Genomic DNA, 20,727 nt, shown 5'->3' on the forward strand with positions numbered 1-20,727 from the left:
AGACCTTTTTGTGAACACCTGTCTTCCCCAGCTACTCCCTGCTATTGGGCCCACCTGAGGCCTTCAAACCATGGATTTTGATTTCCCTGTCTCCTCTGTCAGACCAGACCAAGGCAGTGTTTATGGCCATGATACATATATTTTGACACTGTTGATCTGACCTAGCTCTTTTCACAACAATTTAGCCAATGGTTTGACTGGAAGGCATTTTGAATCGGAGTGATGTAATGCTGATGATGGCACATTGTGTGTCTGGGTGCCTCAGGTACAAAGCCAGGCCTATATTTACCAGCGCTGTGATATTGTGCAACTACTTAGCTGTGCACAACTTCCTCAGTTGTTCACTAACTTCTGTAATAGTGTTTCTCATCTGACTGTGGTGAGGCATAAAAGACATAAGGCATGGGAAACCCTTAGCTCTGGTCTGATGTTTAATTACCCTCCACAGCAAATAAATATGACAGAATGAATGTTAGCCATTTTAGAAGATTCATTATTAGGCTTTGAGGGTCCCAAATGTGCAAACAATTTAAACAATTATTACTGTTTATTCAGTATCACATGCAATGGACATCCCTGCGCTTTAGCCTCTCTCCCGCTGCACTTTGAATAGTTGCCCTGAAGCCCAGGGGTGGGGGAAGCTGAGGGATGGGAGAAGGAGCAGGGATAGGTGAGTATGTGTACATTTCTTGGCACTGAAAAAGAGCTGAGAAGTTTAATAGTTGTTTTTTTATGCCATGTCAATCTTTCCGTGGGGCCCAAATTCCTAAGTTAAAGCAACCCATCAAAATCTCAGGTGCCGTCCATATTAGGAAACTCACAGTGCTGTGGGCATTAATCCTGCTGCTGTCAAGGGGGCATTCCCTCTGCCTAGAAGAAGCCTGGGTACCACATGCCTCCCAGCTAGTCTGCTCTCCTTATCCCTCCCTCCCTAGATTTTGCCAGCAATCTCAGGAGAGTGCCTCATTTCCTAACCGAATTAGAAAGCCAGTCCTCCCCTGACCTCATGTTGTTTGACTTGGGCTCTATCTAACCATTGCCAGCTCTCTTCTCTGAGGGCTGGACCCTGTACCCAAATTCTTTAGTCACTGTGTTCCCCCACCCCACCCAACCCCCACCTCTGAGATGAACTCATCAATTTAGTGTTTCCTGACCTGACCCAGAGTTTTGTCATGTTTGACCTTTCTGAATGCTGGGCTGCATTCCCCAGATGGGGCCTCTGGGATTTCAATACAGAAAGTGTTAACTCCCAAACTTTCCTCCCTACTTCAGTGTTGTTGGGATTACTGGTCACCATTTCCCCACACCCACTATAAGGACCAGCCATAAAGCAGGACCAGGGCCCCTAACACTGTCTGCATCTAATTCCACCCCCAGAATCTTCCTGTATCCTTGCTATAGGAATAGCAAGTTCTTCGCAGATCCCACACACCTCAGTGTTATTGTCCTAAAATATAACTGTGGTTCTAGTACTCATCAGGAACTTTCAGATATTGCATATGGACTATAAAAGAAAATCCAACTTTTTTACACTTCCAACACTCCACGAACATCTATCAATGTTATCATCCCCATCCTGTGCTTTGGCTAAATCTATAGGCAATTTTCAGACCTCCCTGCCTCTGCTCTGCTATTTCTGCTGCTTGGTTTTCCCTAACTTCCTTTTTCGTCCTATAAAAATCCAACTCATTCTTTTATTCTCAAATGCCATCTCTTTCTTGGAATTTCTCCAGTCCTTTCAATTAAAATCGATAACTCCTCAGACTTAAACTTCTAATTTAACACCCATTTCATCTGATCTGATACTATGATTATTCCCACAGTAACCATCTCCTTTGATTATAAATTCCTTGAGAGTAGGGATGTGGTCCTTTGGTGGTACATGTTCCTTGCCTGTGGAATGCCTGAGTGCCAGAAATGCTGGGCCAATATTATCACATCTTCTTTATCCATTCATCCACTGATGGACACCTAAGGTTGCTTCCATATCTTGGCTATTGTAAGCAATGCTGCAATTAACATTGCGGTGCATATATCTTTTTGAATTAGTGTTTTCATGTTCTTCAGATAAATACCCAGAAGAGGAATGGCTGGATCATATCGTAGCTCTAATCTCAATTTGTTGAGGAACTGCAATACTATTTTAGAGAGGGTGAAAGGGAAGCATCTATCAGGGCTGGAGAGTTGGGACAGGTATCCCTTTCTATAGAACACTAGTCTGAAGCAGGTCAGGATAAACTGAACAACCTCCGTCTTCTTGGGGAAGGCATGTGATAAGGTCACCACAAACATCCACAGTGCTTGGCATTTCTCAGTTAACCAGGTTGTTGCATATATATCATTCATAATTAAATTAGCCTCATAATTCATTCATTAATAATTTAGTAAGGACAACTGTGTGGTTTAGCTTTAAGATATGAAAGATCTGGGAGATATTGAGTGAATAGCCCAAAGTAAAAAGAGTAAAAAACTCAAAAAAGACACAGTAAGGAACTTTTTAAAAATTAAATATTTTCTCCTAGAGTTTTTCCAGCAGCTGATGAATTTCACTGAAGAGAACAGACATGTGCCAATGCTAAAATTCTGGCTTGGCACAGTACCAGTAATACTCATGTATAAAGCCGAAACTATAGAGGTGAGTTGATGGTGACTATGGTCAATGTTTCACTGTATATTCGATGGTATGAGAATCTCATCAGAATAAACAGCAAATATATGTCCTTATATTAAATTGAATTCAATACAATGAGGATTACATTAAAAATCTAAGGCTTTGAAGGTGCCATTTAATGCTTTCCAGATATAGTCTGAGTTCTGGGAAGAGTAGCAGCTTCTACATGTCTATACACATTTTGGGGAAGTCTGCAATTGGACAGAACCATAAATAGATTATTCTACATGGTGAGCTCATATCATCTGCCAGGCACTATTTCAAGATTGCAAATATATAAGACTAATAAAATATAAGTGTTTCCCTTAAAATGCTCAGTGTATTCATTATACTTTTATGATTTCAAGTTAATTTTTTAAAAGAGAACACTAATGTGATATTAATGGGGAAGATGTTGTTAATTCACGCTATTGAAATTACTCCTAAAAATTGTTTACCTTTCTTTTACTTATTATCATGACATTGTTTGTATTATCTGATGGCTTGATGACAAAGAATTTGGGTCAGGAAGTAAATATGGGATAAAAAGAACTTCAAAATTAACAGCAGAATTTCCTAGGGTTGTTGGGCTTGGATACATATTTCTTACTCATTGTGGTAAAACTCTTAGAGTGTCTCTGGTACCACACTGCCTAATCTTCTGGTCCGAAGGAGATAGCGAGAGGGCCACATGTGAGATTTCACCCATTGCTGGCCTAGTATAACTGGGCTTAGTACATGTGGATAGAGATCTGTCCAAAGTAGGGAACTGCAGCAAAATCCTGAGAGGCATTTTGTGCATATGCTCATCCCTTCTGCTTTACTTTGGCTCCAGGCAACCTAATTATACCCATGGTTCCCAAGCTACTTATATCCTGGAGACATTCAAATGTGTACCTAGTATAAGCTTTAATCATGAGCTTCATACCAGCTTTCAGACTATGTCAACATGAATGCCTCCAAATCAACATACCTGATAATGAACTTGTGATTTCCATCTCCCTAAATGTGGTCATCCTTTGCTTCACCCACCTTCCCTTCCCTCACTCTGACCCTCAATAAACAACTGCACTTGGCTCCTAATTCATGGCAGGAGTCAGGGAATTATCTTGGACATTTTCTTTCAGTCAACTCCAGATAGTCCCCAAGATGAGAGACAGTTGTATGCTCCAAACTCTAATTGAATTTCTTTGAATCATAGTAATGAAAATGAACCACAAATAAGTAATTGTTATGAAATGTCACTTTAGAAAGTAGTTGTATTCTAGCCCAGTATTCTTATAATTAAGGTTGCTCTCATATCTCTATCTCTCATTATTCTTTTCTCTCTTTCTAAGGCAATTTTAACTAGCTCAAAGCAAATTGACAAGTCTCATCTGTACAGGTTCCTAGAACCATGGCTTGGCCTAGGACTTCTTACCAGGTAAGTCAGTGTAAATTGGTAAAGCTGTCTTGTGCGTAACTTATGTCAGGCATTGACCCTGGGTAGTTTTCCTATAGCAAGAATGTGCTGTCGGGTAGTAGGGAGAAGCTGAAAGGTTGGGTGATAATGGGCCTGTGAGAGACAGGAACCCAGGGTGTAGAGTAATCTCCAGCCATGGTATTCAATAATGATGATCACCAGTGTTCCACGGAGAGTTAGAAAGTCCCAATGTATAAAAGCAGTATGGCACAGGGGAGTTTTGAGCAGGGAAATCTTGAAAATTCAATGAAAAAGGCAGTCATCCTCAGAGAAGTAAGCTGAGCACAGTAAGCTCAGTCCTTGAGCTGCCATCCAGCAACAGGACCCCATCAACTGAGAAAGAGAAAGCAGGACTTCGGTGGGGACTTTGGAGAATTCAAAGATGTTAGAGATCAAAGTAGACTCATGGAGCTCCTTGATCTTCAGAGGGTTAAGGTTGGATAAAGGGGGGCAATTTCTAACTTTTGGAAACTCAGAACTTAGAAATTTAGAGAAATTCTTAAAATTTTCAATTTTGATGAGTGCACTTTTAAATATTAGTGATATAGAAGGATATCTAAAATATGCCCATCCTGTAACTGTATATGAATCTCCCCTTGTCATTCTGACCAAAGCATTTGGGAATCTGTAATTAAGAAGAATTTGTTGTCTTGACTATGCTTTACTTGCTTTGGATGTTGCTTTTCTCTTCTTTGTAACCATGTCTTGTATTTCTAGTACTGGAAACAAATGGCGCTCCAGGAGAAAAATGTTAACACCCACTTTCCATTTTACCATTCTGGAAGACTTCTTAGGTGTCATGAATGAACAAGCCAACATATTGGTTAATAAGCTTGAAAAACATGTTGACGGAGAAAAGTTTAACTGCTTCTTTTACATCACTCTTTGTGCCTTAGATATCATCTGTGGTAAGTCTCATGGATTTGTTTCTTGAGCTACAGTGTAAACATACAATGGCCCAAATAGAAAATAACATTTCACTGGGGATGCAAATGAAGGGGTTAGAAAGGATATTGGCTTCTTTGGGGCGGTCCTTCTGCTAAAATAGGCTCCTGAGAAGCAGTACCCACTGCTAGGGCTTCAAGCAGAGCCAACCTGGCAGGAAGGTCAGAGGGAAGAAGGAGCATGAACAGGGAGTAGGAGAAACTAAAGGTGCAAGAGTGAAAGGGGAAAGGAACAATTCTAAAATATATAAGAATTTATGTCTTTTTTGAAGTGTTTGCCACTGGAAAATAAACACAAGGCATGTGCATGAATTGAATGGTTGCTTCTCACCCATATTTTGCAGAGACAGCTATGGGCAAGAGTATTGATGCTCAGAATAATGATGATTCTGAGTATGTCCGTGCAGTTTATAGGTAAACGGAGCCCTTCTAATTATTTTTAAAATTGTTATTGATTCAAGCTTTAAAAATATTGCTAATAATTTTTGTCTGTGTTGTATCTTTTTCATTGTTTCACAATGAAATATGCACTAAAAATCAACATAATCATTTAAGCATGTATTTTAACAGTAGAGGATTTATTGTATAAATTATGGTACACCCAGGCTATGGTATAATTTTACATGATTATTTTATTATATATTGAGAAATTACATTATGATGCTTAGTGATAAAATAAAGATAAAAACATTATTTTAGCATGATAGCCACTAGGTATAAAAAATTACTCATTTAAAAAAACTTGTAGATATTATTCCAGAATGTTAGCTGTGATTATTGTTTTGTGTTATGTGCTTCGCTTTCTTGTTTGTGTTGTTATTAATTCTCTCTTCCCATATTTTCTGCATCGAGTGTGTATTATTTTTTAATTGAAATAGTCCTATTTATTTCAAAAATTGCTTGAGATTATTCAACTATGAAAAGGCAGGACCAGGGTTTGATTTGAAGAATTCTGTCTTTGAGTCCACTGCCCATTTCATTTTAACACATATTAGCATATATAATCTGCCATTCTTTACACAAGATACTGACTAGTTTTATAGTGGTCCACAGAACAGAATAACAGGGAGACAAGCATCAAAACAAATAAGTATAAACTTATAAACCGTAATAATTGCTTAGAAAGAAAAAATAAAGTTGCTATTTGAGAAGAAAACAGCAATAGGGCCCACCGATTGAGTGACCAGGAAAGACCACTCTGCAGAATTGGCCTGTAAGCAGCTCTCTAAGGATGAGATCATGTCTAAGTCTCTCTCCTCCATCACCGGAAATGTTGAGGGAGGGACTCAGGACACAGATGTGACTGAGAGGCACTTTACTGGAGAAGAGGACAGCCAGAGGAGTAATAAGCAAATGCATGGACATTAAACAGGCAGATTAAACCCCACCCTGTGGTATAAGAGCTACAGGCATCTCGGGGAGGTCCAAAACTCTTCCTAGAGAAATAGAAGGAGAGGTCAGATGGCCATCTAGTAAGGTGTTTTGTAATGGATTCTTCATTCCTCTATAGGACCCATTTAATTTTTAAGCTTCTTAGCATGTGTACTAACCCATGCCTTCATTGTTGAGTATAAAGCATAGAGTTCTTGGTAGCTGCTAAGATGAATTACCATCGTTGCCACATATTACCCTTTTTGAGACCAGGCACCAAATAGGTACTCAAGCAATGCACATTTTTGATATATCAGCTGATACATTTGCAACCTGTTTATAGGATGAGTGATTTGCTACATCGAAGAATGAGGACATTTTGGCTCTGGCATGACGTTTTGTACCTTTTGTTTAAAGAAGGAAGAGACCACAAAAGGAACCTAAAGATCTTACATAATTTTACCACCAATGTAAGTCTTCACTTTTTTTTTTAATTGTGATCACACATAAATAACATAAAATTTATCATAATGGACATTTTAAGTGTGCCATTCAGTGGCATTAGGGGCACTAAAAATGTTGTAGAACCCCTACCACTATCACTTTATAGAACTTTTATAAGTGCATGACTCCTATGTTTGTTAACATATCCAGTCATTAATGTTCCTTACTGAGAGAGGTTAGTCTACCGGGGGAGGTTGTCTATGAATAAAAAATTACAAAATGTGATATGAGCTATGATAGTGTATTAACAAACTGGGTGCTATGCTAAGAGAATAAAGACACAGGAATCTGTGTTATAAGAATCTTCTAAAAAATCTTTGGATTAGGCAATTGTTTTCCAAGACAAAGGGCATTTATAGCAGTATCTTAAACTGGAAAAGATAAACATTAACTAGATATTACTATTTAATTTTTAATGACAAGGAAATAGTGATGTTCTGGATATAATCTTTGTGTTAAAAGTATGTTTATTAAAGGCAAACTTTAATTGAAAACATGCATTATAATTTAAATGTACAGATAAAAGTGCTGAAGTAATTATATTTATCCTTTACTATAAATTTTAGTTTAAAATATGATGGCATTGCTTCCTGACAATGAGGAACTGCCTAAGCAACGGATCAATTGATTAGAGTCCCTAGATGTTAGATGAATGAGATGTTGGAGTGAGCTGCCCTCAGTGGAGTATTCATAATTGCCTGGCAATAGGTGAATGGTGAGCAGTTTGTATTTTATGGGGATAATTACACTTGTCTTCAAATTTCCTGCATTAATATCAGTATCAATAATGAATGAACTCCAAACTGGATGGATAATATCAAAAATTGCATACTGAGTGTCAGGCACTAGGGGTTCTACTAAGAATCAAAGAGAGGACATGGTGCTTGTCCTTACAGAACTTGGGATCTATTCATTCAAAGCAGAAGCAGGTTTGGACAATTGCCTGAAAGGAGGAGAAAGTTGAATTGTATAACCAAAGTAAGTTCAGGGGCTTTCATTCTTTAATTCATTCAACACATACCTGATGAACATTTCTAAAATGCCACGCAGTGTTCTAAAGGTTGGAAGTATATCAATGAATAAAAGACAAATTTGCTGGTACATTGAAGATGGAAGACAAAGTTACTAAATAAAAATACAATGCCAGGTGTTAAGTGAAATGGGAAAAAAGGTAAAGTAGGCTTAGGAAGAAAGTGAGTGCTAGGGACTAGGGTAGCAGTGACCCTGACAGTGTGGCAATGGGCAGCAGAGATCTAAAACTAGGGAGGAAGCTAGTCATGCTGGCTTCTGAGGTAAGAGCATTCTAGGCAGAAGGAGCGGCAAGCATACGGCGTGATTCTTTTCTCCAATACAACATGTAATTAGAATTACCTATAATTAGTCTATTATATAATGATTGTGTTCTCCCCACCACCCCAACTTTTTCTCATGAGCTCTTTCAACTTGCTGGGGCCCTATTCAGGAGACTACCACTCTATTCCCAGGTTGGAAAGGCTGCAAAAATAGTCCTTTGAAACAATCTATTTGTCTGACATTAAATTTGTTTTTAAAAATCTTATCAAATAACGCCCTAAACATGTTCACAGAAAGCTTTACTATGTTTTCACAAAAACCTAAGTTCCTGTTGAGTGAGACAGAACAGGAAAGGCTTAGAAAAAAATCAGTTAAAGAAGCTAGTATATTTTCACAGGACAATGATTATTAGGCCATATCAAATTCCACACAAAAGCATGTGATCATTTAAATCATACAGGTCATCAATGAACGGGCCAATGAAATAAAGAGAGATGAAGAAGGTAAAAGTGATGACAAGGGCACGACCCTCTCCAAGAGAAAACGCAAGGCTTTTCTCGACCTGCTTTTAAATGTGATGGATGATGAAGGGAATAAGCTAAGCCTGGAGGCTATTCGAGAGGAAGTGGACACTTTCATGTTTGAGGTATTTTGTGTTGTCATGTTAGTCTCAGGTATCATCATTAAACAAATTATAGTTCCTGGTACATAACAAGGAAATGTTTTTTGTTTGTTTTGTTTTTTTTAATCTTGGGAGTTAAAAATGCTAAGGATGAAGAAATAGCCAGCACTAATACTTAGACATGTTTAAGCATTTGATAGTAAAATTAGAAATAACATGAAATAGCAAGAATTATTTATAACCACGTTTTGAAATATGTTGGGATCCTTGGTATAAGGGATGATCTGTTCTTAATTTATTTTTAACTTAAAAAAATAAACAATTTATAGGAATTCTTTAAAAACATTTTTAGCATTTTTGAAAAGCCTGATCACATTTTGAAGTAGCTTGTTATAACTGATGAAGAGTCATTATATTGTAGTTAGGAATTACAAAGTTTAACACCCTAATTAAATACCAGATCAACTTTCTTCTTCTGAAAAAGCTGTCGACTTGTATGGTTTTTTTTTCTTCCCAACATCAGGGAAGTTTTCTGTCATTATTTCTTCAAACAGGTTCTCTATTCTTGCTCCACTTCCTCTCCTTCTGGCACCCCTATTATGCGGGTGTTATTTCCCTTTGTGTTGTCCCAAAGCTCCCTTAGGCTCTCCTCCTGCTTTTTAAGTTTTTTTTTTCCAGTTGCTGCATTTGTGTGTTTTTTCCTACCTTGTCTTCTAATTCTCTGATGTGGTCCTCAGCCTCTTATAATCTGCTATTGAAGCCTTCCATTATGTTCTTTATTGCAGCTAAGCCATTCCTCATTTCCTCTTGATTCCTTTTCATGCTGGTGACATTCTTATTCAGCTTCTTATAATTCTCATTGAGTTGTGTGTATTTGTCATCCAGACATTTGAGCATCCTTACAACCAATACTCTGAATTCTTTCTCTGATAAGTTACTTGCCTCCATCTCATTTAATTCTTTTTGTGGTGATTTCTTTTTTCTTTTCTTTGGGGATTGTTTTTATGTCTCCCCATTTTTTTGCTGTAATGTTTTAATTGTTTCTATGTCTTAGATCCAACTGATTTGCTACCGAGGTTCTTTTGGATGTGGTGCTATGTAGTTGGTGATTTGGGGGACCCACTGGTGCAGTATCCCAAATCTCCTGAATTTAGTGATCTAGCAGAGCCCCCTACTTGAGCTATTTGGGTTCTATTGATGTAGTTGGGTCTTGAATATTAGTTTCTTAATCGTGGATGAAGTCTTATCACAGATTGGAAATGTGACTCACCCCCAGCTTCATTGTGCAAGCTGTTGTGAATGTGATCGTGGTTCCAGCTCTTGTGGAAAGGGTTAGCTGAAGTATCACTGGTATGTGCTTACTGTGAATTCCAGGAGTCCACATGCTTGGGACGAAGGGTTCTTGGGGCCTGAGGCTTAGGTACTGTGACTTCGGATGGTGTTGTGTGACTCTTGCTGGGGTAGCGTCACTCTGTAACTCACTATGAGGTTCCAGGAGCCTGGGACGGTGGGGGATGGCTGTCCCATAGTCTGTGGTTGAGGCAATGAGACTCTGGCCAAAGTAATTTCCCTCTCTGAATGACGAGGGGGTTCAGGATCCAGCAGCTGGGGATGTAGGAATCTCGGAGCCTGTGACTGAAACAGTGTGACCTTGTCTGGGGAGGCGGATCCTCAATAACTCACCAAGGTGTCCAGAGGTAGGCAGCAGGAGGGGATGTCATAGACCCTGTTGAGGGAGCCGTGTGCCCTTGGTTGGAGAGGAACACGCCCAATGGCCACTCACTAGAGGCCCAGGAGCCATCTGCTGGGGCTGTATACTCGTGGGACCCACATGCTGGAGGTGCAGGATCGTGGTGTGCTGCCACCCCGGGGAAGGGAGAAGTCCCAGTTTCTGCTTCAGGAGCTGTGCATTCTTGGTTAGATATGTATACCCAGCGGCGGCTTACAGAGGTACCCAGGAGCTGTCTGCTGGGGCAGTGGGCTCACAGGGCCTGTGTGCTGGAGCGGCACTACCATGGGGACTGGATGCTGGTAGCCAGGGTCGTGCCTTGTGGTGGCTCAGAGAGGCACCTGGGAGCCGCCTTTCAGGGGCAGCAGGGTCAGAGGGCCTCTGTGCTGGTTCATTGCAACTGCAGTGACCAGAGGTCAGCAGTTGAGAATGGGGAAGACTGAGTTTCTGCAGCCAGGGTCTTCAGACCTTGATTGGATACAAGTGTGCCCAGCAGCAGCTCACAGAAGCACCTGGGAGCCGCCTGCTGGGGCAGCTGACTCAGGGGACTTGTGTGCTGAAACCATGTGACTACTGTGTCTGTGGGCAGGCAGCGGGGAAGTGGGAAGTCCAAGTTTCTATTGCTGGGGCCGTGCAGCTTTGTTTGGATACGTGCTCACCCAGCAGTGGCTTATAGAGGCACCAGAGAGCCCTCTGCCAGGGCAGGGACTCAGGGTGTCCATGCACTGGATTGATGTGACCATGGTGTCCGTAAGTCGGCAGCCAGTGAGGGGGAAGTTCCACTTACTGCTGCGGGATCTGTGCGCTCTTGGAGGTAGATGTCCTAGGGTCTGCAGGTCTGCGGACAAGGCAGCAGGCCTTCGTCTGGTGTGGCTGCAGGGTCGCAGGCGGTGTCCAAGGCAGTCTGGGTGGTGGTGCTGATGAGTTCCTAGAGGAGTTCACTCTCCCCTTCAAGATGGTGTGTGCTCCCTGCCCCATCCCCACAGCCGGGGGAGTGCCCGCAGCGGTGGTAGGGGCTCCCTGTCCAGGAACGCCTGGTCTGCCAGCCTCTGATACTCCTGCCGGATTTAACTGTCCCTTACTCATTCACACACACTATACACACGTCACACACTCCCCTGTCACTTCCTCACTCAGTCACACTCCCTCACCTCCGTCCTGCCAGCCACCATCTTCCCAGCTCCTTCTAGTAGAGCACTTAACCAGTTTGTACTTCTAAAGAGATTTCTGGTCTTTACATTAAAAAAGACAAATTTTTAGAAATATTTAGTTTTATTGATTTTTTTTTTTTTTTTTGGAAGAGAGAGAAAGGGATAAGGAGATAGAGATAGAAACATCAATGATGAGAAGGAATCATTGATTGGCTGCCTCCTGCATGTGCCCTGGCCAGGAATTGAACCATGACCTCCTGGTTCATAGGTCAACACTCAACCACTGAACAACACTGTCTGGGCAAAAAGATGAATTTTTTTGCAAAGATAATTTTAACTACATTAAGTATTATAAAGAGAATACCTCTTAACATATGGCTTACCAAATAAAGATTAATAAATGGTTTTAAAAGGCAGCATGTAGAACATCCTGGAAATGGAAGAAACGGATATCCTTCAGTTTTCGATGGCGGACTGCATGTATTATGTTTGCTCTGCCTGCAGCCGCCTGGGTGCACTGCCTCCCCAGGAGGTGGCTCTGCTCCCTGTAGCAGAAAGCAAGCGGTGTGAAGGGTTTATAGACCTGACTTCTCCCAGGTCTGTGCTGACTGGCCATATGAGACAGGCCCAGTCATTGCAGATCTCTGCCACAGCCCCCTGTGTGGAAAGTGGAAATATGGACTCTATCAGTGGTTTTAAACTGCTATTTTAAGCAGATCACTTTATTGAAAAGAAATTATGCAGAAAATGGACATCTATCACTAAAAAGTAGGCTGTGGAGCCAAATCCCAGCTCTGACCTATACTAGAAGTGTGACCTCGGACACCTCCTCTCCCTTTCGGGACTTCTGTGTCCTCGCTGTTACAGCACGGGCCTCACAGAACAGCTCTGAGGACTAGGTGAATCGTTTTCTAATGTGCACCAACCATCATGCCCGGCACATTCTTGTGCAACAGATACTGGCTGGTGTCTGATGTTGAAGTGGCCCTTGCACATGCATACACACACTCATACCTGCACACACACATCCATCTCCCACTAGTAACCTCTCACTTCCACAAAAACAACCAGAGTAATGATCTCTTTCTTGCAGCTCTAACATTCTTTGAAGTTCTAATTTTTCCCTTCTTCCCATGGAACAGTAGGTATAGGATGTATAACTACAATATTGTGACCTCCTCCATAAGAGGATGCAGGCTGTTGCTGCATCCTTTTATTTTATTTTATTTTTTTTACTTTTAAATTTCATTTTATTTATTTTTTAAATCTTTATTGTTACAAGTATTACATATGTTCCCCGTTTTCCCCCATTGGCCCCTTATAGCCTGCTCCTGCCCCCCAATCCAGGCCTTCACCACCCTATTGTCTGTGTCCATGGGTTATGCATATATGCATAGAAGTTCTTTGGTTGATCTCTTCCCACCCCCTCACACACCCACCCCCTCCTTCCCTCTGATTTGGAACAGACAATCTGTTCCATGCTTCTATGTCTGTGCCAGGCCTTTTACGCTCCTGGTCTGGCTGATTCTTGCCCTGCGCAGTTCTGCCAATGCACTTGTTGGCTCGGTGCTTTATCTTTGCTCCCTTTAGATTGAAAAAAAAAATAAATAAAACAGGAAGTTCATTTTCAAATTCAAGAGAAGCTATTAAAATTGTTTAGCAAGAGCACGTCCTCTATGACTTTGCTAAACAACTGAGTGACATGGGCCAGCTTTTGTCTGGAGTTCAGAGTCATTTCTGTAAAGAAATTGCAAGTGTGAGAAAATACAATCATGCTAATATCAGAGACTTATAAACTTATTTTTTAAAATTGCAGAAAAGTCCTCCACAATTCCACTTAGGAGCTAAAACAAGTGCTTCAGAGACTTCTGCCCAGGAGATGAAATATTACAATGGTCACTTGTGTTGCATAGGGTAAATGGACCAGTAAGAGTCATAATATTATTTTTTATTTTTCAAATACATTTTTTTTTCTGAAGAACTTACCCTTTTGCGTGTGGAGTGTCCTGGTGAGATGAGGAGAGGAAATAAGGGGCTGATGCCTAAAGACACTGAAAGGACAGGGAATAAGGTCATCCAGGGTGTAAGCATCAGTATTGGAGCTGGAATCTCCTCACCCCGGATCCTCCACGCTCCCCGAGGTGAAGAGTGTGGACTCTGCTTTGTCATCAGAAATTCCAAGGGTCCTACTCTTGCCTCCACCTCCTATGAAGCTGTCGGGACCTGGGAAAGCTACTTAGCGTCTTTTGGGGGCTCAGTTTGTCATCTCTAAAACGTGAATAGCAGTATCAAGTATCCCATGGAGATTTAAAATTTATATATATATATTTCAGAGAAATATATTTTTATTGAAGGAAGAAGGAGAGACAGCAACATCAATGAGGAGAGAGAATCGTTGATTGGCTGCCTTCTGCATGTCCCCAGCATGTATCGTGACCAGGAATCGAACCATGACCTTTTGGTTCATAGGTCAATGCTCAAACACTGAACCAGGCCTGCTGGGCTTCCATGGATTTTCTGTGAAGAATAATTGAGTTCGTTTCTGCAAAATGTTTGGTATTTTGCCTCAAACTCATCAAGGTTTAAATGGGGTGTTTATCAACTTCTTGATGTGGAGACTGTTGCTCAGAACCACCCGTGTGCTGCCTGGTGTCCAGGTAAAGTCGACCATACAAATGGGGGACAGTGGAGAAGTGCAGATCTGGCCACTTGGCTCAGGAAAGTCACACTTTTATTCCCTCAAAAACAGTCCAGCGCACGGAGTGCCCTCGGAATGCCTCCTGTTAGCCCAGCCCAGCCACTCTCACCAAGTATGTGATCTGTCGTATTGAATGTCCCTGTACCCAGAGGCATCCCCTTTGAAGGGATTGTTTTATTGGTTTGTTCTCCACCGAGGTAAAATACTGTATAAAATTAACTTGTTCTGTCTGGGGTCAAGTCACCGCTGTCAAATCCAGAGACAATTCAAAATAGAGCTAGCATCCCTAACCTTCTCAATAGAACTCTGCTTTCTAAACTGTTTTTTTTTTTCTGTTACATTTGTAGGGCCATGATACAACTGCAGCTGGAATGAACTGGGCCTTGTACCTACTGGGTTGCTATCCAGAAGTCCAGAAAAAATTAGACAATGAACTGGATGAAGTGTTTGGTATGTATGGTCCTTTCACTACTTACAAGGAAGATCCCAAGTCACTGAAGCAAATGACATTCTTGCTCATTAAGAATGTGCAGTCGGGCCTGTTCTAAAGACACTGTAATAAGCAGGAAGGCTGCCATATGGGACCCCTTCCAGGCCTAATGTCCTTTGCAAGACCTCATCCATTTGTTTACGGACGTTTGCTGATTGCTTAGTCTGTGACTACACTGGCCTAGATGCAGGGGCTACACAGATAAATGTCACTGTCCTCAAGGACCTCGCTGCCTCATAGGTGAAGCAGACACTGTGTAGAAAGTATCAAGTCATGGCTGTGTGCTTGAGTGACATGAGGAGGAAGGGGCTAACGGAGAGCAGAGAGGAGAGGTGAAGCTGGTTAGCGGGTCAAGGAGAGCTGTTCCATATAGGATTGCTGTGGGTTAAGCTGATGGGGCATACATTTCTTTTGTACAACCAGTAACCTGTAGGTAAGGGGTCCTAGGCTGATGCCTGTGGGATGTTGGGAGAATCCAGGGCTTGCTCTTTTCTCTCTCTGTCATTTTCATCATCGTGGATTTTGTTTTCTTGATTGTTGTTCTGGGCCTCATGTTTATCTTTAAGGCAAGAAGAAAGGAGAGGGGAGGTTGAAGGATAATATTAGTCTCCTTTGACTGCTGTCACCAATTCTGCAAACTGGGTGGCTAAGCACAATAGAAATTTATTCTCTTACAGTTCTGGACACCAGAAGGCCCAGATCAGTATCTCTGAGTTAAATCAATGTGTTGGCAGGGCTGCACTTTTTTGGAAGTTTGAGGGGAGAATCCATTCCTTCTGGTGACTGCCAACATACCTTGGCTTATGGCCACATCACTCCAATCTCTGTCTCCATCTTCACATGACCTTCTCTTCTGTGGGGGTGTGTCAAATCCTCCTCTGCTCTCTCTTATCATGACATTCGTGAATGGCATTCATGGCCCAGCTGGATGATCCAGGATCATCTCTCCATTATAAGATCCTTCACAAGGGGAGAAACCAAGATGGCGGCATAGGTAAACACGGGAGTTTGCTGCCTTGAACAACCACTTCAAAAATACAACTAAAAGACGGAACGGACATCATCCAGAACCACAGGAAAGCTGGCTGAGTGGATGTTCTACAACTAGGAGGAAAGAGAAAAGCATACCGAGGCTCAGAGGAGGCACAGTGCTGAAGTAAAATACTAAGGTTCGGAGTGCATGTGGAGCGGGCTGGAGGCTGAGGGCGCGGTTGTTTTCAATCGGGAGGGAGTCTCAGGCTCTGAGCTCCAGTTCCGGGCGAGTCTCTAAGGACCCAGACTCATACGGGAGAAGCGGGACTGTCTGGCATCGCTCAGAACCCTAGGGCAGCTTTCTCTCTGTGGGGCTTGCAGCGACTACTGGGACACTGAGAAGCAGAGCCTCTGAGGGCAAGACTGAGAGCAGCCATAATTGCTAACCCCACCCTGTTGATCCCGTGGGACCCGCCCCGCCCAAGCCCTGCAGGGAGGCTTTTGCTGGATAGCCTCAGGCAAAGGCTAGATTAGCACCTCCCTAGAGATCCAGGAGCCAGGAAGCCCAGAGGTCAGAGTGGGACCATCCAGCTTTAAGCTCCGTGGAACCATAAAAGACACACTCAGGAGGCAGACTCAGTGAGCACCAAAGCCCCATTGAAGCAAGTCTAGCCCCAGAGGGGTGTCTCCAGCACAGAAGTTCTCCCACCACAGACACAGCTGATTCTCACAGCCAATTGACCTGGAGGTCAATTCCTCACAGTGATAACTACAACAATCAAGGCTTAACCACAACAAGACTGTGCACAAATCCCACAAGGGGGTGCACCAAGAGTGTCTACCTTAGGTAATTGGGACACTTAGCACAGAAAGGCACTCTATCGACACAGCGAAGCATAAAAAAATGCCGAGACAAAGAAACAGGACACAAACGACAGAATTGGAGGAAAGCAAACTGTTGGATATAGAGTTCAAAACCACACTTTTAAGGTCTTTAAAGAACTGTTTAGAAGCCCTCGAAAAGACTGGTAAGACTGCCGATAAATGTAGTGAGATCCTCAAGAAATCTAATGAGACCCTCGATGTTGTGATAAAGGACCAACTAGAAATTAAGCATACACTGACTGAAATAAAGAATATTATACAGACTCCCAACAGCAGACCAGAGGGTGGCAAGGATCAAGTCAAAGATTTGAAATACGAAGAAGCAAAAAACACCCAACCGGAAAAGCAAAATGAAAAAAGAATCCAAAAATATGAAGATAGTCTAAGGAGCCTCTGGGACAGCTTCAAGCGTACCAACATCCGAATTATAGGGGTGCCAGAAGATGAGAGAGAGCAAGATATTGAAAACCTATTTGAAGAAATAATGACAGAAAACTTCCCCTACCTGGTGAAAGGAATAGACTTCCAAGTCCAGGAAGGGCAGAGAACCCCAAACAAAAGGAATCCAAAGAGGACCACACCAAGACACATTATAATTAAAATGCCAAGAGCAAAAGACAAAGAGAGAATCCTAAAAGCAGCAAGAGAAAGAAAATCAGTTACCTACAAGGGAGTACCCATACGACTGTCAGCTGATTTCTCAACAGAAACTTTGCAGGCCAGAAGGGAATGGCAAGAAATATTCAAAGTGATGAATACCAAGAACCTACAACCAAGACTACTTTATCCAGCAAAGCTATCATTCAGAAGTGAAGGCCAGATAAAAAGCTTCACAGATAAGAAAAAGCTAAAGGAGTTCATCACCACCAAACCAGTATTATATGAAATGCTGAAAGGTATCCTGTAAGAAGAGGAAGAAGAAGAAAAAGGTAAAGATACAAATTATGAACAACAAATACACATGTATCAACAAGTGAATCTAAAAATCAAGTGAATAAATAATCTGATGAACTGGTGATTGTAATAGAATCAGGGACATAGAAAGGGAATGGACTGACTATTCTTGGGGGGGGGGGGGGAGAAAGGGGTGTGGGGGTGAGTGAAGAGATTAGACAACAATCGTGCACCTATGGATGAGGACAGTGGGTGGGGAGTGAGGGCAGAGGGTGGGGTTGGAACTGGGTGGAGGGGAGTTATGGTGGGAAAAAAGAATAACTAATGTAATAATCTGAACAATAAAGATTTAATTAAAAAAAAAAAAAAAAGATCCTTCACAAAATCTTCAAAAGCACCTTTTTCCCATAAAAGTAAAAGGTTCTAGGGATTAGGGCCTGATATATTTGTGGGTAATGATCAGTTTAAAACAAAGCAACCGTGCATTGTGTCATCAAGTTAATCCTTTGTTTAATCAGATGTCATATGGCTTCCCATGGCTGGGAAAAGAAAGGTAAAGGTTGAGTTGGCCAACCAACAAAGTGGTATCTGATGGATTTTCCTAGTGCAAAGTGGGGAAGGAATAATAAAGGAAAAGAGGAGGAGGTGGAAGACATGGCAGAGTGGAGAAGTTGGAAGATAATAGTAAGCATCAAAGGACAGGTGGAATTCAGAACGTTTGTTAGAACCCATTGAGAGGTAAAGTTGGAAAAGTAATTTCATGTCCAGATGGTGTGAGGACTGGATTTTCATACCAAGAGGGAAGACTTTGTTTCATAGAATGGAGATGATCTAAACTTCTGGGCTCTGTTTCTGTCATCAATTCATTTTTCCTGTATCAAGTTGTATTTCTCTCAGATTGCCTCTGGTGGGTAAATTGGGTATTCTAGAAACCCAGGTTCTTTTGGAATGTTGTCCCACATTTGTGTTTTTTACAATTTCTAGCCCAATGCAGGTGTCACAAATGCTTTTGGATCTCACATGATTAGTGACACAATTTTTACTAGAATTTTTATTCTGCTGCTTCTTGTGCTTTTTGCTAATTGTGCCTCACTTCTCTTCTATCCCCAGTATTAGTTCTAAAACTTTTTTGAGCAACTGATCTTTGGATATTGAGATGTAAGCATTCATTCCTCTTTTTTCTCTTTATTATTATTATTTTTTTTTACTGAGGTAAACTTCACATTTAGTTTCATTATAACAAAGCAACTGGTACACTTTTAATGTTTAAAATTGAGCATTATCTTTTCTTTCCAGTGAAACAAACAAACAAAATTAAATTAACAGGAACAAGATTATAATAGAGAATAACGATTCCAAATAAGATTCTGCAGGACTGCTACTCTCCCATTGAGTGGCAGTGCCCAGGCCATTATTAGGAGAGAATTTTATCTTAAAAGTATCATCTTAAACTGCAAGGAAGTCCATTAAACATCACAATTAAACATACCAAAGGGGAAGCCTTGTTGTCAAAATGCCCACTTAACTAACCCAAACATCTGATATCTACCCTTTGACCCTCTATAAACCATTTATTTATTTATTTATTTTTTAGTTTAAAAAATGTTCCATATAAGAGAAAGTAGACAGGTATATGTCGGTAAATGCTAACTGTTCACATTCACAGAGGCACAGTGTAATCTGTGTGCTCAATGTCCAGAGAAAGGAGGAAACAAGCTGGAATTCTGTGCACTACTGTGCGGGCTGAGCCTCCAGCCTCCAGCGGAGCAAAGTAAGCAGGATTTTCTTTCCCACGGAGCACAGGGACATTGACTCCATATAGTGTTTGTTGAGGCAGGAAGGGATAAAAGTGAATTGGGACTTGTGTGCATTCATATAAGCCTAACCAATGCACACAGACACCAGGAGGGAATGAAGTGGGTGGGGGGGCGGATGAGGCATGAGGTGGGGGTGGAATAGGGGGCTATGGGGGAAAAGGACACAATATGTAATACCCTAATCAATAAAGAAAAAAATAGAGAAAACCAAGATGGCGGCATAGGTTAATGCCGGAGTTTGCTGCCTCGAACAACCACTTCAAAAATACAACTAAAAGGGAGGAATCTAAGATGGCGGCATAGGTAAACACCGGAGACTGCCGCCGTAAACAACCACTTCAAAAATACAACTAAAAGTCGGAACGGACATCAACCAGAACCACAGGAAGGCTGGCTGAGGAGAGACTCTTCAACTAGAAGCAAAACAACAGCATTCCGACGCACAGAGGAGGCGCAGTGTGGAAAATTTAAAGGTACAGTGGTGCGGTGGTGAGGTGGTGCGAGCGCAAAGCGAGCTGGTGGCTGAGGGCGCGGTTGTCGTTTTCAATCAGGAGTGAATCTCAGACTCTGGGCTACAGATCCGGGGGAGTCTCTAGGGACCCAGACTCAAACGGAAGAAGCGGGACTGTCTGGCTACAGCCCCTCCGAGGTTTGCAGCGGTTGCCGGGTTGCCGGGACAGAGAGGCAGAGCCCCTGAGGACGGACTGAGAGCGGCCATAACTGCTCCCTCCCCCCGCCCTGTGGATCCCGCCCCGCCCAAGCTCTGCGCACAGCCATTTGCCGATCGCCTCAGGCAAGGGCTGGACTAGCGCCTCCCCAGAAGACAGACGCTTTCCAAACAGCTGATTCCTACAGCCAGTCGGCCTGGTGGTCAAATCCCTCTAGTGTTAACTACAACAATTAAGGCTTGGCTAGAACAAGACTGCGCACAGAGACCACAAGGGGGTGCACCAAGAAAGCATAAAAGATGCGGAGACAAAAAAACATGACAGAAATGGAGGATATGGAGCTAAGAATCGCAATTTTGAGGGCTTGCCATAAATTTGTGCAGAGCCTCACGAAAACTAATGAGACCCTCGATGCTACGATAAAGAAATTAGAAAGTAAGCATACACGGACTGAAATAAAGAATATTATACCCAATAGCAGACCAGAGGAGCACAAGAATCAAACCAAAGATTCGACAAAAAACACCCAATTGGAAAAGCAAAATGAAAAAAGAATCCGAAAGTGTGAAGATAGTGT

The 20,727-nt window shown here is 42.0% G+C and overlaps 1 protein-coding gene across 1 annotated transcript in view; it reads left to right on the forward strand.

The window, feature by feature from the left end:
- Positions 1-20,727, forward strand: part of LOC139005929 (cytochrome P450 4V2-like) — a 30,657-nt gene that overhangs the window by 2,432 nt on the left and 7,498 nt on the right. Inside the window, exons 2-8 of the mRNA XM_070408241.1 lie at positions 2,523-2,635; positions 3,988-4,073; positions 4,830-5,020; positions 5,401-5,470; positions 6,771-6,897; positions 8,685-8,870; positions 14,772-14,874. Coding sequence (XP_070264342.1) covers positions 2,523-2,635; positions 3,988-4,073; positions 4,830-5,020; positions 5,401-5,470; positions 6,771-6,897; positions 8,685-8,870; positions 14,772-14,874 — 876 coding nt within the window. The remainder of the gene's footprint in view (positions 1-2,522; positions 2,636-3,987; positions 4,074-4,829; positions 5,021-5,400; positions 5,471-6,770; positions 6,898-8,684; positions 8,871-14,771; positions 14,875-20,727) is intronic.

Source organism: Myotis yumanensis, unplaced genomic scaffold (assembly GCF_028538775.1).
Source record: "Myotis yumanensis isolate MYYU_CA2020_CCGP unplaced genomic scaffold, mMyoYum1.0.hap1 SCAF_3, whole genome shotgun sequence".
Classification (NCBI taxonomy): domain Eukaryota; kingdom Metazoa; phylum Chordata; class Mammalia; order Chiroptera; family Vespertilionidae; genus Myotis; species Myotis yumanensis.